The sequence below is a fragment of the Grampus griseus genome (genome assembly GCF_964374135.1).
Source record: "Grampus griseus genome assembly, chromosome: 5".
In the NCBI taxonomy this organism is placed as follows: Eukaryota; Metazoa; Chordata; class Mammalia; order Artiodactyla; family Delphinidae; genus Grampus; species Grampus griseus.
This window is the reverse complement of record NC_138998.1, coordinates 48,084,211-48,102,109: the sequence shown is the minus strand read 5'-3', so window position 1 is coordinate 48,102,109 and position 17,899 is coordinate 48,084,211. Positions and strand designations below refer to the sequence as shown.

Sequence of the window (17,899 nt, the reverse complement as noted above, 5' to 3'; positions counted from 1 at the left end):
TGGTAAATTTTATATGTACATTTTGCCACACACAAAAAAAGTTTGGAGGATATGGTAACCAGACTCTAAGATATCCCCCAATAATCCTTGCCTCCTGGGATTCATTCCCTTGTATAATCTCCTCCGACTGAGTATGGGCTGGACTTAGTGACTGACTTCTAACAAATAGTACAAGGCAAAAGTAACAGTATATGACTTAGAGTCCAGGTCATCAAATTGTGGCATCACTCTCTCCTTTGGATCACTCATTTGGGGGAAGCCATGCAGGTCATCAAACAAATTGTGGCATCACTCTCTCCTTTGGATCACTCATCTGGGGGAAGCCATCCACCATGCTGTGAAGAGCTCCATGAACAGGTCCATACAGTGGGGAACTGACTGCCTGTCAATAGCCCTGAGTGAGCTGGGAAGCAGATCCAACAGCTGTCAAGCTCTCATATGACTTCAGCCACAGGTAACATCATAAAAGCACCTTTCTAACAGCTCTCGAGCCATCACATTCAACTAAACTGCTCTTGGATTTCTGACCCTCAGATACTGTGTGAGATATGTTGTTTTAAGCTGCTAGATTTTAGAATAGTTTGTTATGCAGTAATTGACAACTAATACCAGAAGTGGAGGTGAGGAAAAGATGTTAAAGCAAGAGTCCAAGTATCTTGAAAGAGAATAATCACAAAATGCTATGTTCATCACATATTACATAAAATTTCACATTTTACAATTAAAAAAAAAAAGTTTCTCAAGTTAGTTATTTGCTATGTAATGAATAGACTTTAAAGAAACAAAAGGAGAAAATGTCAATTTTAAGAAACAAGAACATTGAACTCACACAGGATACCAAGAAAGCTTGAATCAATTTCATTGGCATTAAAAGTTTTTATTTGGAATTTAATCCACAATCTATACAAGTTATTTACAAGGCATGAAAATGGAGAACAGCACAAAATACAGTTGAGGTATAAGCTAAGAGCACAGTATGTCATGTTTCAATAAATATAATTCAAAATTTGTAAACTAAGTGACCAGATAGATGAGTCTTGTTTTATAGTAAAACCATATAAAATATTTATTTCACGTGAGGTAGAGGACAGTTTTGTGTGTCATGTAATACAACCAACCACAGCAATTTTAACCATAAAACTGTACATCATTGGCAAGATTTTAAATTGAATTATGGTCAATGTAGTCAACAATTTGTTTCAACAGTTGCACAACAGATCTTTCATTTACTGCCTTCACAGATTAGAACTTCAGAAATACTTTAAGACTACTGTGTTGGCTTAAAATTATCAGGACAAATAAATACTTCTAACAGGGTGGTTAAAAGCAAGTATATTTTATTTCTCCCAAACTATAATTCCCCAAGAGTTGTTCAAGATTTAGCAATTCTTTTAGTAGGATTTTTTTTTTTTTTTTACTAGAACTACTTTAAGTATGCTGTGCTTTATTTTCAAGTGAGGTATTTATATTGAAGAAAAAAAAATCTTACGAATTTCTCTTACATTCAACTAACTTAATACACTATTTTGTTTTCTGGGCTTAATTTTTAAAATTTCGGTTTTTACATTTGTTCACTTTAATTCAAACACAGTAGCACTATATAAGACATTTAATTCTATCACTAAAAAACAGGCTCAAAATTGCATTATGTATTATAGTTTAGAAGCCAATTAAAATGGAAAGATTTTACAAAATAAAAAAAAAAGACTGTCCTTTTAAACAAGACGCAATATTGAATACCCATACAAATTTCTTCCAATAATGGAAATTAAGTGTCTTACGCTAGAAAAAAATTTTAAGCTGTTTAAGTTATTCAACCCCACAATGTATAATACAGCAGTAATGTGTCCCTTATTGCTGGCAGCTCAATAAAAACTAACAAGTAGTTTCAAGCACAGAAACAGATGTACAGTGTGAGCACAACTTTTCATTCCATTAATTTTTAATATCCTGTCGTGCAGATTAAATGTGTAAGAGCAAATAAAAATGAGGATTCTTCCCTAAGCAATCAAAAGTAAGTCATTGAGAAGAAAATTTTAGAAACTGATCAAAAACCTTCAGCACCAGCTTTCCTATTACATTTAGGGAAATAACCTTGAGCATGTTTCATATTACTCAAGTTTCTTTATCATTTTACTTTCCTTCAAACAGAAGCCATAGATGTGCAAATAAAATGGTTGTTCTGTCATGTCTTCTAAAATATATGGATAACCTGCAAGTATCATGGTACTCAGTCTATTACACCTACTTTAGTAACTGGTTTTCAATTCAATATGTACAAATGATTTTATAGCTCAACTGGTAATATATTAAATATGTTATAAAATTAGTTCAAGAACCATAAAACGTCCTGACTCCTGGACACAGAAATTCAAGCAAAAGAATATGCTTTACAAAACTAAAGCACAAGCCAAACTTACATTGTTGGTCAAAGCCTTTCCTAGTGTTAAAAGTTGCATTTGTGAAATAAGGGTTGTTTAGAGCTTCCTCAATGACAGCAGGTTTTACATTTACTATAGATTTGGTACCTTTTTCTCATAAAGTTTAGAGTATAGAAACCATCATCACCCAAATTAAACATTACTCATCACCCAGTAAACTAACATTCTATCTTTTCTTCCTTTTAAAGATGCTCTAGCACTTTTGATAGGCTGTTCCTTTAATGCAGCTTTTTAAAGTAAATATTTTTATATTTTTCCTAAAAAGAAAAATATTATGACGTCTGAGGGAAAATCCGCTTGCCTGATGAATTGGCACACAAAAACTAACACTGAAACAAACTTTAAGCTAGCAACCAACACACAAAATGAGCATGCAAAAATACAATAATTATATGGATATTTTAGCAGAGGCCACTTGTAGAGTATTACAAAGTCTCTATATTTTCAAGCTACGTTGTACAGTTTAACTTGAAATTACTTTTAACTATAATAGGCATACTATTTACAATTGACTAAAAAAACATTTTCAAAGAAGTTAGACAGAAACTGATGGCACATCAGTGTATCTTCTGGAAAATGAAGACTACAATTTCATGTGGCAAGTTTCCCTTATGTGAAGAACTAGAAAAAATAGTTCTTTACTCAACTCTACATTAAGAGTTTATGATAATTTAAAGGTGATGAAGCATTGCTTAGAATTTTTAAATAACATATTTCAAAGATTAAGCAATTTGTTTTAGAAGTTTTGAGTTGAAACTTAAGTAAGCTTACCATTTAACTAAGTAACATAAGTAGATTTTGAGTGAATTAGAAAAATAAATGAAATTATAGGGGCCTGAATTATATGCCCCAAAAAGCTTAGCTGTGACACAACTAACACACAACTAAAATGAAACGGTATCATAAAATGTATTTGTGATTTTTCTTTCTCCAGATAAAGAAATGGTATTAGGAGGATATGTCACTTTTAATATTTGTTCCTATATGTAATTTTAACATGTGTTCCTCCTTAAGGAGGAACAAGAATCAACAAATTAATTGCAGGTTTAATATAGTCGAAGTTAAATGGAAAATAGAAAATACACATTTAGACCATACTCTAGTATTGGGAAGTACAAAAATTCTTTTAGGATATATAAGTACCATTAAACAAAATATGAAAATAACTGGTTAAATGATAACCTACTTATTTTTGAAGTTCTATACCAAGTATCTATCAACTAAGATGGGAATAGTAAATAATCTTAACCTTAGCTGATATATTTAAAAAATAAACTTAGCTCTCAAGTTAATTTCATACAGTACCTTACACGAGAACATAAACATAAAATTCATGGGATAATAATGTCAATTAATGGTAGCTTCAGGAAACTTTCTTTAAAAAATGCATACTAAGAATTTTACCTAGTATCTTTTAAGCCAAGAATTAACTAATATGAAATTTGCCATTAAAGAATGACAGGATTTTCTGTGCAAAAAAAAAAAGAAAAGTGCAGAAGAAGTTGCCCCTCCCCCAAACTATGGAATTCCTGTCTTCTAAAAATTATCTAAAAACCTTTTAGTAGCAGATAACTAAACTTCCCTATATTAACCTATCATACACTACCAGTTGACTGTAAATTCCTGATTTTGATATTAAATAGTAACTGAAAATGGTCCATTCGTGCACATTTTGGTAAGACTTAACATTTAAACATACAAAAGTCCAAAATAACCTTCAAAGTGTTTAATATTTTACAATTTAAAGGAAGACAAATCCATTATATAAGTTTCAGGAAGACCCACAACTACATATAAAAACTGTACAGGAGGATTATGGATTGTATGGGAACTGATGTACATCAATTTTTCTCAAGTACATTAATATTTTCACACCACTATTAACAACATAAACAAAAGTTCAAAAATTATTACATTTTATTCCCTCTTCTAAAGTTGCTGCATAAAATTTTTTTTCTAAATATAACCACATTTAAACAGAAAATCTAATTATAACCGCTTCTTGTGTTTAGCAGCAGTGTATAAGAAAGCATGTTATCCTTCCCCATGGGGTGTGCTATAACCTCAACAATGAAATTCCTCTATTGACAAAATGTCTTAGGAGATATTAAATAGAGGAGAACTGGTGGAAATTCAACAATATGAACAAAATAAAAGCAGATTTTGATTATAATAATGAGTATACTATATTAACTTAGAAAGGAGATTGTGTTCATGAAAAAAAATGGAGATTCAACCCCTTGAGTAGCTCTATATATGAAATATGAAGCCACCATTGTATCTAAAATTGAATCTAAAATATGGATAACAAAATTGATCAAAACTATTTTCCATCACACAATGCAGCTTTTAAAAAGTATGCAACTGCTAAATTGCATTAGAAATATAGGCAGATTATGTAATAGTTGAAACCGTAAAGTATTGTTACTAAGCTGGTTGAAAAAAAAGTACAAAGAAACATACATTTTCATTCATTTGGAAAATGTAAAAATTTATATAGTAATATATAATCTCTTCCCTTTCTCTGATCTACAAATGGATACAATGCCTAGTTATTTTCATGCAGATAAATTGTTCAGAATTCAATTACCAAAGCAAATAAACAAACAAAAATAAACCCTGTTGGGAACACACAGATGAATCTATTTAAAGGTTTCTATTCTTTAGCAGTCTTCGATGATTTCAAAATTTGCAGCTTTAGCTCTTTTATCATCATCTCTAACTTCTGTCTTGCCTCTCGTTCCTGTCTGAGTTCATCCTGGAGTTCTTGCCTATCAGCCTCGGCATGGTCCAATCTCTGTCTCAGTTCTGCCAGCTGTGTGATTTAGAAGACTGTGTCAGTTTTCATTCAGTGTTGTTTTTCCACTTACTCCTCACATCACGGCAAAGACCTACTTTCAAATTACTTATTACAAAAATGAACTATTTCATGCATGCATCTCTTGAATACCTAATACTATTAATCAGACTTTGACATGACCTTAAAATGAGGGTGAAACAAAAGGTCAAGAGAACTGAACACCTAGAACACTTTCATTATGCCCTACACTTCAGTATACCTCTCATCACAGCTGGCTCAGGTTAAGAGTTATTTGTTCATCTTCCCCAAGTTGTGAGCTACTATTCATTTTTGCCCAAGTGCTGTGAACACAGTGGGCAACAGTTCATGTTTGTTAATTCGTTGATTTGAAAGTCCATATACTACATTAAAATAACATAACCTCTGATATTCAGATAGCTAGAGATTAGCAATTTGGACAACTAAACTACAGAAACCTGATAAGTTTAAAGTAATAAAGTAATCAAGGTCAAAAAATCATCTTGGATGATATAAAGTTGTGTTTAACAGAACTGTCTATTTTGAAATCTAGTCTAAATGAAATGAGCTTAACATAAAGTAATTTCTTTAATGAAATTAAAATAACGGCTTCAATTTCCACATTGAAAGGGCAACACTATACAAACTGTAATTCTTACCTGTGCTGCATATTCAGCCTCTTTATCTTTCTCTAAATTTGAGTCACAGGTACATTTTTGCTTCATTACCTGCTCTAATTTTTTCTCTAAGTCTTTCTGTTCAACGTAAAATTCTTCCATTCTTTGAGCATGTTCATTCTGCAAAGATTCAAGCTCTTTCTGTAAATTCTGCTGTTCTTCAGTGAGTTCCTTCATAGCTTTTGAACTACTCAACATTTCAACTTCCTGTAATTTAAAGAATCACAATATAATTTTTACTTTATTTCCATCACATTAGAATTTTCAATTCAGGAAAAAACAGGACAGAAAATATCTAAAATTCAGCTGTCATATCAATTCTATACATAAGTAATTATCTTGAAAACTATCTTCTCTAAGAATTTTAAAGTATATTAATCTTTCTTATAAATGTAAAACTGAATAATCTTAAATACATTTATAGCATCTCATCTTGACTTTCCTTAAGAATATGCAAAAGTATCTTTTCACAATGGACTATCATTTAGATAACAATTTTACCATCTGAAGTTGTTGCTTCTTCTGCAAAATTGAGTTCAGTTTTTCCTGTTGTTTTACATAAGTTCTCATTACTTCTTCCATGATTTTTCCCTTATCATCCTCACATATAACATCTTTGACAAGAAGTGGCGATGAAGCTGCAGCATCACGGTCAGTTCCTGCCTTGCCTGTGTCTCTGGCTAAGTTGCAAGTGGTAGGCTCAGGTTTCTTTTTGCTTGTAGAATTATTCGAGACTGATGGATCTTTGAAAGGCAAAAATGAAGTAACAGAGTATGAATATCACTCTGTTAAAATGTCACTAGAACAATCCATAAATGAAATTAAGAAAACAATTTCATTTACAAATGAAATAAAAAATAATAAGATACTTAGGGATAAACTTAACAAAATAGTATAAAACTTGTAAAATGAAAACTACAAAACATTATTGAAAGAAATAAAAGACCCAAATAAATGGAAAGCCATCCCATGTTTATGGATTGGAAGACTTAATATTGTTAAGATGATATCATGATCTGAATGTCAGTGACCTCCAAAATTCATATGTTGAAATCCTAGCCCCCCAATGCAATGGTATTGGGAAATGGGGCTTTCAGGAGGTAATTAGGTCATAACGGTAGAGCCCCCATTGATGGGATTTATGCCCCTATAAAAGAGACTCCGGAGAGCTCTCCCACCATTTGAGTACACAGTGAGAAGATGGCCATCTATGAACCAGGAAGCAAGCAAGCCCTTGCCAGACCAAATCTGCTAGTGCCTTGATCTTGGATTTCCCAGCCTCTAGAACGTTGAAAAGTAAATGTTTGTGGTATAAGCCACACAGTCTATGTTATTTTTGTTACAGCAGCCCAAATGGACTACAATAAATGATAATACTTCCCCAAATGATCTATTTTTTCAATGCAACCCCTATCAAAACTTCAACTGGCTTTGTGGCAGAAACTGACAAGCTGATTCTAAAATTCACGTGGAAATAAAAGGAAACCAAAATAGCCAAAACAATCTTGAAAAAGAATAACAAAGTTGGAGGACTCACAATCCCCAATTTCAAAGCTTATTACAAAGCTACAGAAATCAAAATTGTGTGTAGTACTGGCATAAAGACTGAGCCCAGAAACAAACCCGTACTTTTACAGGCAACTGGTTTTCAACAAGGGTGCCAAAACAATTCAATCAGGAAAGAGTATTCTTTTCAACAATGTTGGGACAACTGTATCCATATACAAAGAATGAGGTTGAACTTCACACCTTATATAAAAATTAACTCAAAATGGATCATGGACTTAAATGTAAGAGCTAAAACTCTTAACTGAATTAGGCAATGGTTTCTTAGACATGACACCTAAAGTAAGCAACGAAAGAAACAATAAATTGGACTTCATCAGAATTTAAAACTTGTGTTTCAAAGGACACTACCAAGAAAGTAAAAAGACAACTGACAGAATGGCAAATTCTAGTACCATAATGTACAAAGAACTCTTACAATTCAGTTGTAAAGAGACAACCCAATTTAAAAATAGGCAAAGGATCTCAACAGGCACTTCTCCAAAGATTTGCAATGTCCAATAAAAACATGAAAAGATACTCAGTATCATTAGTCATTGGAGAATTACAAATCAAAACTATGAGATATCATTTCACAACCACTAGGATGGCTATAATCAAAAGACAAACACAAACAATAACAAGTGTTGGCAAAGATGTGCAGAAATCGGAGTCCTCAGAAGCCGCTGCAGGAAATGAAAATGGTGCAGCTGCTTTGAAAAGTTCGGCAGTCCCTCAAGATATTAAACATAGAGTTACCATTTGACCCAGCAATTCCACTCCAAAATATATAGCCAAGAGAAATGAAAACGTACGTTCACATTAAAACTTGTGCATAAGCGTTCATAACAGCGTTAGTCATAATAGCCAAAAAGTGGACACATCCAAATGTCCATCAACAGATGAATGAATAAAATGGGGTATTATTCATCCATATGATAGAATGTTATTAAGCCATAAAAAAGGAAGAAGTCCTAATACATGCTATAATATGGACTGAGAAAATATCCTTGGTGGAAGAAGCTAGACAACAAAAGGCCATATGCTGTAGGATCCCTTTTATATGAAATGTCCAGAATAGGCAAATCCATAAAAACAGAAAACAGATTTATGGCTGACAGAGCCTGGTGAAAGGGAAGAAGGAAGAGTAACTTCTACTGGATGACAGGGTTCCTTTTTAGGGTGATGAAATGTTCTGAAATTGAATAGTTGTAATCATTGCACAACTTTGTGAATTTACTAAAAGCCACTGAATCGTATACTCTAAAAGGGTAAATTTTAAGCAATGTGAATTACATCTCAACAATTTTTTTAAAGTCTCTAGAATTAAATAATTTAGGAAATATAATGCAAACATGGTATAATGGTATTAATACATTACTAATTATTGTTTGCCATCTTTAAATCCAAGGAAAACTGAGTTTTAAAAATCTCAAAATTAAAGTACAAAAACTCCTGAAGAATCTCAATTATCTATGAAAACAGGTAACTAGAGGACTCTTAGACTGCTCTGAGAAAGCTGAAAAGAACTGTTGCACTTGCCTAAGCTGTTAGCAAAGCTCTGCATCTATGAAGAGGGTAACACAGGAAGCATGTGAGCAGACATGTCTTGTCTGGTCCACAGTATTTTGAAAGGCACCGTAACTATGCAGTATTTTTTTAATGTCCAGCCGGCATTCTGCATTTATGCCATCTGCCTGGCGCCCACAGCTATGACTTTTCAAACCTTGCTTATTTCCATGACTAAGTGTCTCTGAGTCCTATACCTAACTACTCTTACATACACTTTTTTAAAAAATTATAGTTGATTTACCATATATTAGTTTCAGGTGTATAACAAAGTTGATTCAATATTTTTATAGATTATCATATACTTTTCACATTATTAGTTAAAAGGTTTCTCAGTTCACAGCAAATTAGAAAGAAAAATAAGGACCTTTTAAGAAATCTGACAGTAAAGAAAAGGCAGGAAGAAGGAAAAATAATTAGACAAAAGTCACTTGCAATATGCAGCCATATAGTCTATTTTCTAGCTCATTAGCCTCTCTCTATATATCACCATTCTAGATAAGCAGAACAACTGAGGGTCTATGTAGTCACTCAAGAGTTTTGAAAGGTGGTATTTTTTTTTAAGATAAAAGCTTCCATTATCTGGAAAATTCTCTTAAATAGAAGTCCTCTTTGAAAATGCTGAATATGTTTATTAGATATTTGATTTTAAAAAGATAATTTCTGAATACTTACCTAAGCGGCTATATAATTCTCGACTTGTTTTTAGATCCATTTTCTCCTGTTCCTCCAGTGAAACATCTGGATAAGACACTATTTTTTGAAGTTTCCCACTACTGTGAGGCTTCTCTGAGTGCCTTGGTATAGATCTACTTGCCTCTGTCTTTGTGACCTCTTTAGGCTGGGATACAGCCGAAGTAAGCGACACATTTGGGGCAACCACTTTATCACACATGTATAAGTAGTAGCTGAAAACAAAGAATGGCCAAAGAAGATACATATTACATTTAGGTAAAAAGCAAAATATATTACATCAATTTCTATGGTTAAACAATTTTCTTTAAATCAAAACAGATAACAGAACAACTCAGAAAATAAGGGTCATAGAAAGGAATTCTTGAAAAATAAGTAGTTGAGGCAGAAAGAGTAAAATTATCAGGTTATTTTTGTTATTTTACAAAAAGTAGTTTCTAAGCACTTAAAAAGATAATGGAAAATCAGTCTCTTCTCCTTCCCTCAAAACCACGAGAACTAAAACCATGAAGTACTTTACAGAGCAGTTCAACAGCCCTGAGTAGGTAAGGTTTATGCCGAAAGAAAACAGACTATACACTACTCTGGAGGACTATTTCCGTGCCTGCCACCCCTCCAAAGCAAGGAATCCTTGCCCTTTATTGTGGTGAGACTGATTCAGTCCCACACTGCAAGGCTATGGCCTGACTCATCACAGCCCCAACAAAGAGCTCCCAGGGCCCTTCTCCCTTCTCAGGGAGAGAACCAGCATTCTGAATGCTGCCCAGCTACTGGGCAGTCCTCCTTGGATCAAACCCCCCAGAGCAATCTTCTGAAAATACTTTAGCATTTCTTACTTATTTGATAAAACAGCAATAATAAATTGTGCAAAACTAAGATCAAAGGGATAACTACCAATTTTACTCAAAGCTCATATAAAATTGTTCAGGAGATTATCTGAGAGACTCATGGAACAAAATTTGAGCTACATATTTAAGTGCCACATGATTAACTATAATCTGCTTAACCTCTAGCCAAAAGATGCAACCATTTAACTGACCAAACACTTCATCTTCTGAACTCTAAATAATCTCGTCTCATATCATTTTCCTTGTACAGGACATCTATATAGTCCCTCTTTACCAATCACATGAATTCTGAGAATGAAAACTCAGTATTCTGCTAAGAAAACTGACAGGTTTATTACTACCCAAAAACTTACTTCAAATGTAACAGGAATAGAAGGAACTATATAAATGTAAGTAAGATTGAGATTCTTTATCACTGTGCTTGGGGAGATAAATATGTACAGTAGCAGATAAAAATCTAGGTTTTATAAATATAAACTGTAATCTAAGGTGCATTTTTATTGAAAATATGAAAATTGATTTTGAGGGTGTGGCTACTATGAAATCCTCTAACTTTCAAAAAAGTTTCGTTTTAAAATATCAAAGTTGACAGAGAGGGGAAGATGGAGGAAGAGTAAGACGCAGAGATCACCTTCCTCCCCACAGATACGTCAGAAATACATCTACACGTGGAACAACTCCTACAGAACACCCACTGAACGCTGGCAGAAGACCTCAGACCTCCCAAAAGACAAGAAACTCCCCATGTACCTGGGTAGGGCAAAAGAAAAAAGAAGAAACAGAGACAAAAGAATAGGGACGGGACCTGCACCAGTGGGAGGGAGCCGTGTTGAGGAAAGGTTTCTACACACTAGAAGCCCCTTCCTTCGCGGGCAGAGACCGCGGGTGGCGAGGCGGGGAGCTTCGGAGACACGGAGGAGAGCACAGCAAACAGGGGTGAGGAGGGCAAAGTGGAGAGGTTCCCCCACAGAGGATTGGTGCCGACCGGCACTCACCAGCCCGAGAGGCTTGTCTGCTCACCCGCCGGGGCGGGCAGGGGCTGGGAGCGGAGGCTCGGGCTTCTGTGGGATCGCAGGGAGAGGACTGGCGGTGTGAACACAGCCTAAAGGGGGCTAGTGCGCCACGGGTAGCCGGGAGGGAGTCCAGGGAAAAGTCTGCACCTGCCGAAGAGGCAAGAGACTTTTTCTTCCCTCTTTGTTTCCTGATGCGCTAGGAGAGGGGATTAAGAGCGCTGCTTAAAGGAGCTCCAGAGACTGGGCGCGAGCCGTGGCTAAAAGCATGGACCACAGAGATGGGCATGAGACACTAAGGCTGCTGCTGCCGCCACCAAGAAGCCTGTGTGTGAACACAGGTCACTATCCACACCTCCCTTCCGGGGAGCCTGTGCAGCCCGCCACTGCCAGGGTCCCAGGATCCAGGGACAACTTCCCCGGGAGAACGCATGGCGCGCCTCAGGCTGGTGCAACGTCACGCCGGCCTCTGCCGCCACAGGCCCGCCCCGCACACAGTGCCCCTCCCTCCCCCCGGCCTGAGGGAGCCAGTGCCCCCGAATCAGCGGCTCCTTTAACCCCGTCCTGTCTGAGCGAAGAACAGACGCCCTCCGGTGACCTACACGCAGAGGCGGGGCCAAATCCAAAGCTGAACCCCTGGGAGGGATGAGAGCAAAGAAGAGAAAGGGAAATCTCTCCTAGCAGCCTCAGAAGCAGCGGATTAAAGCTCCACAGTCAACTTGATGTACCCTGCGTCTGTGGAATACCTGAATAGACAGAGAATGATCCTAAATTGAGGAGGTGGACTTTGCGAGCAACATTTATGATTTTTCCCGCTTTTCCTTTTTGTGAGTGTGTATGTTTCTGTGTGAATTTTGTCTGTATAGCTTTGCTTTCGCCATCTGCCCTAGGGTTCTATCCGTCCGTATTTTTTGTTGTTGCTTTTGCTTTTTACTTTAAAATCTTTTTCTTTTCTTAATAATTATTTTTTTATTTTAATATTTTTATTTTATTTTACCTTACTTTATTTTATTTTCTCTTATCCTCTTTCTTTTTACTTTTTCTCCTTTTTATTCTGAGCCGTGTGGATGAAAGGCTCTTGGTGCTGCGGCCAGCAGTCATTGCTGTGCCTCTGAGGTGGGAGAGCCAACTTCAGGACACTGGTCCACAAGAGACCTCCCAGCTCCACATAATATCAAACGGAGAAAATCTCCCAGAGATCTCCATCTCAACACCAACACCCAGCTTCAGTCAACGACCAGCAAGCTACAGTGCTGGACACCCTATGCCAAACAACTAGCAAGACAGGAACACAACCCCACCCATTAGCAGAGAGGCTGCCTAAAATCATAACAAGTCCACAGACACCCCAAAACACACCACCAGACGGACCTGCCCACCAGAAAGACAAGATCCAGCCTCATACACCAGAACACAGGCATTAGTCCCCTCCACCAGGAAGCCTACACAACCCACTAAACCAACCTTAGTCACTGGGGACAGACACCAAAAACAACAGGAACTACAAACCTGCAGCGTGCAAAAAGGAGACCCCAAACACAGTTAGATAAGCAAAATGAGAAGACAGAAAAACACACAGCAGATGAAGGAGCAACATAAAAACCCAACAGACCTAACCAATGAAGAGGAAATAGGCAGTCTACCTGAAAAAGAATTCAGAATAATGACAGTAAACATGATCCAAAATCTTGGAAATAGAATAGAGAAAATGCAAGAAACATTTAACAAGGACCTAGAAGAACTAAAGATGAAACAAGCAATGATGAACAACACAATAAATGAAATGAAAAATACTCTAGAAGGGATCAATAGCAGAATAACTGAGGCAGAAGAACAGATAAGTGACCTGGAAGATAAAATGGTGGAAATAACTACTGCAGAGCAGAATAAAGAAAAAAGAATGAGAAGAACTGAGGAAAGTCTCAGAGACCTGTCGGACAACATTAAACGCACCAACGTTCGAATTATAGGGGTTCCAGAAGAAGAGAAGAAAAAAAAAGGGACTGAGAAAATATTTGAAGAGATTATAGTTGAAAACTTCCCTAATATGGGAAAGGAAATAGTTAAGCAAGTCCAGGAAGCACAGAGAGTCTCATACAGGATAAATCCAAGAAGAAACACGCCAAGACACAAATTAATCAAACTGCCAAAAATTAAATACAAAGAAAACATATTAAAAGCAGCAAGGGAAAAATAACACACAAGGAAATCCCCATAAGGTTAACAGCTGATCTTTCAGCAGAAACTCTGCAAGCCAGAAGGGACTGGCAGGACATATTTAAAGTGATGAAGGAGAAAAACCTACAACCAAGATTACTCTACCCAGCAAGGATCTCATTCAGATTCGATGGAGAAATTAAAACCTTTACAGACAAGCAAAAGGTGAGAGAGTTCAGCACCACCAAACCAGCTTTACAACAAATGCTAAAGGATCTTCTCTAGGCAAGAAACACAAGAGAAGGAAAAGACCTATAATAACAAACCAAAGACAATTAAGAAAATGGGAATAGGAACATACATATCGATAACTACCTTAAATGTAAATTGATTAAATGCTCCCACCAAAAGACACAGACTGGCTGAACGGATACCAAAACAAGACCCATATATATGCTGTCTACAAGAGACCCACTTCAGACCTAGAGACACATACAGACTGAAAGTGAGGGGATGGAAAAAGATATTCCATGCAAATGGAAACCAAAAGAAAGCTGGAGTAGCAATTCTCATATCAGACAAAATAGACTTTAAAATAAAGACTATTAGAAGAGACAAAGAAGGACATTACATAATGATCAAGGGATCGATCCAAGAAGATATAACAATTGTAAATATTTATGCACCCAACATAGGAGCACCTCAATACATAAGGCAAATACTAACAGCCGTAAAAGGGGAAATTGACAGTAACACATTCATAGTAGGGGACTTTAACACCCCACTTTCATCAATGGACAGATCATCCAAAATGTAAATAAATAAGGAAACACAAGCTTTAAATGATACATTAAACAAGATGGACTTAATTGATATTTATAGGACATTCCATCCAGAAACAACAGAATACACATTTTTCTCAAGTGCTCATGGGACATTCTCCAGGATAGATCATATCTTGGGTCACAAATCAAGCCTTGGTAAATTTAAGAAAATTGAAATTTTATCAAGTATCTTTTCCAACCACAACACTATGAGACTAGATATCAATTACAGGAAAAGATCTGTAAAAAATACAAACACATGGAGGCTAAACAATACAGTACTTAATAACAAAGCGATCACTGAAGAAATCAAAGAGGAAATCAAAAAATACCTAGAAATTAATGACAATGGAGACACGACAACCCAATACCTATGGGATGCAGCAAAAGCAGTTCTAAGATGGAAGTTTATAGCAATACAATCCTACCTTAAAAAACAGGAAACATTTTGAATAAACAACCTAAACTTGCACCTAAAGCAATTAGAGAAAGAAGAACAAAAACACCCCAAAGTTAGCAGAAGGAAAGAAATCATAAATAAATGAAAAAGAAGTGAAGGAAATGAGAGCAAAGATCAATAAAACTAAAAACTGGTTCTTTGAGAAGATAAACAAAATTGATAAACCATTAGCCAGACTCATCAAGAAAAAAAGCGAGAAGACTCAAATCAATGGAATTAGAAATGAAAAAGGAGAAGTAACAACTGACACTGCAGAAATACAAAGATCATGAGAGATTACTACAAGCAACTCTATGCCAATAAAATGGACAATCTGGAAGAAATGGACAAATTCTTAGAAATGCACAACCTGCCAAGACTCAATCAGGAAGAAATAGAAAATATGAACAGACCAATCACAAGCACTGAAATTGAAACTGATTAAAAATCTTCCAACAAACAAAAGCCCAGGACCAGATGGCTTCACAGGCGAATTCTATCAAACATTTAGAGAGAGCTAACACCTATCCTTCTCAAACTCTTCCAAAATATAGCAGAGGGAGGAACACTCCCAAACTCATTCTACAAGGCCACCATCACCCTGATACCAAAACCAGACAAGGATGTCACAAAGAAAGAAAACTACAGGCCAGTATCACTGATGAACATAGATGCAAAAATCCTTAACAAAATACTAGCAAACAGAATCCAACAGCACATTAAAAGGATCATTCACCATGACCAAGTGGGGTTTATTCCAGGAATGCAAGGATTCTTCAATACACACAAATCAATCAGTGTGATACACCATATTAACAAACTGAAGGAAAAAACCATATGGTCATCTCAATAGAAGCAGAGAAAGCTTTCGACAAAATACAACACCCATGGGCTTCCCTGGTGGCACAGTGGTTGAGAGTCCACCTGCCGACACAGGGGACATGGGTTTGTGCCCCGATCCGGGAGGATCCCACGTGCCGCGTAGAGGCTGGGCCCATGAGCCACGGCCACTGAGCCTGTGCATCCGGAGCCTGTGCTCCACAACGGGAGAGGCCACAACAGTGAGAGGCCCGTGTACCGCAAAAACAAAAACAAATTCAACACCCATTTATGATAAAAACCCTCCAGAAAGTAGGCATAGAGGGAACTTTCCTCAACATAATAAAGGCCATATATGACAAACCCACAGCCAACATCATCCTCAATGGTGAAAAACTGAAAGCATTTCCACTAAGATCAGGAACAAGACAAGGTTGCCCACTCTCACCACTCTTATTCAACATAGTTTTGGAAGTTTTAGCCACAGCAATCAGAGAAGAAAAGGAAAATAAAAGAAATCCAAATCGGAAAAGAACAAGTAAAGCTGTCACTGTTTGCAGATGACATGATACTATACATAGAGAATCCTAAAGATGCTACCAGAAAACTACTAGAGCTAATCAATGAATTTGGTAAAGTAGCAGGATACAAAATTAATGCACAGAAATCTCTGGCATTCCTATACACTAATGATGAAAAATCTGAAAGTGAAATGAAGAAAACACTCCCATTTACCATTGCAACAAAAAGAATAAAATACCTAGGAATAAACCTACCTAAGGAGACAAAAGACCTGTATGCAGAAAATTATAAGACACTGATGAAAGAAATTAAGGATGATACAGATAGATGGACAGATATACCATGTTCTTGGATTGGAAGAATCAACATTGTGAAAATGACTCTACTGCCCAAAGCAATCTACAGATTCAATGCAATCCCTATCAAACTACCACTGGCATTTTTCACAGAACTAGAACAAAAAATTTCACAATTTGTATGGAAACACAAAAGACTCTGAATAGCCAAAGCAATCTTGAGAACGAAAAACAGAGCTGGAGGAATCAGGCTCCCTGACTTCAGACTATACTACAAAGCTACAGTAATCAAGACAGTATGGTACTGGCACCAAAACAGAAATATAGGTCAATGGAACAGGATAGAAAGCCCAGAGATAAACCCACACACATATGGTCACCTTATCTTTGATAAAGGAGGCAGGAATGTACAGTGGAGAAAGGACAGCCTCTTCAATAAGTGGTGCTGGGGAAACTGGACAGCTACATGTAAAAGTAGATCACTCCCTAACACCATACACAAAAATAAGCTCAAAATGGATTAAAGACCTAAATGTAAGGCCAGAAACTATAAAACTCTTAGAGGAAAACATAGGCAGAACACTCTATGACATAAATCACAGCAAGATCCTTTTTGACCCACCTCCTAGAGAAATGGAAATAAAAATAAACAAATGGGACCTAATGAAACTTCAAAGCTTTTGCACAGCAAAGGAAACCATAAACAAGACCAAAAGACAACCCTCAGAATGGGAGAAAATATTTGCAAATGAAGCAACTGACAAAGGATTAATTTCCAAAATTTACAAGCAGCTCATGGAGCTCAATAACAAAAAAAGAAACAACCCAAACCAAAAATGGGCAGAAGACCTACAGAGACATTTCTCCAAAGAAGATATACAGACTGCCAACAAACACATGAAAGAATGCTCAACATCATTAATCATTAGAGAAATGCAAATCAAAACTACAATGAGATATCATCTCACACCAGTCAGAATGGCCATCATCAAAAAATCTAGAAACAGTAAATGCTGGAGAGGGTGTGGAGAAAAGGGAACACTCTTGCACTGCTGGTGGGAATGTGAATTGGTACAGCCACTATGGAGAACAGTATGGAGGTTCCTTAAAAAACTACAAACAGAACTACCATATGACCCAGCAATCCCACTACTGGGCATATACCCTGAGAAAACCATAATTCAAAAAGAGTCATGTACCAAAATGTTCATTGCAGCTCTATTTACAATAGCCCAGAGGTG

General features: G+C 36.3%; 1 protein-coding gene across 3 annotated transcripts in view; it reads right to left on the bottom strand.

The window, feature by feature from the left end:
* Window positions 1-874: 874 nt before the first annotated feature.
* SKIL (SKI like proto-oncogene) overlaps window positions 875-17,899 on the bottom strand; it is a 33,186-nt gene continuing 16,161 nt past the window's right edge. For all 3 annotated transcript variants that reach the window (XM_082655490.1, XM_082655491.1, XM_082655492.1), the window contains 4 exons: window positions 9,726-9,958; window positions 6,438-6,679; window positions 5,919-6,143; window positions 875-5,256 (listed from right to left, as the gene is read on the bottom strand). In XM_082655490.1, coding sequence (XP_082511616.1) covers window positions 5,098-5,256; window positions 5,919-6,143; window positions 6,438-6,679; window positions 9,726-9,958 — 859 coding nt within the window. In that variant the 3' untranslated portion in view covers window positions 875-5,097. The remainder of the gene's footprint in view (window positions 5,257-5,918; window positions 6,144-6,437; window positions 6,680-9,725; window positions 9,959-17,899) is intronic.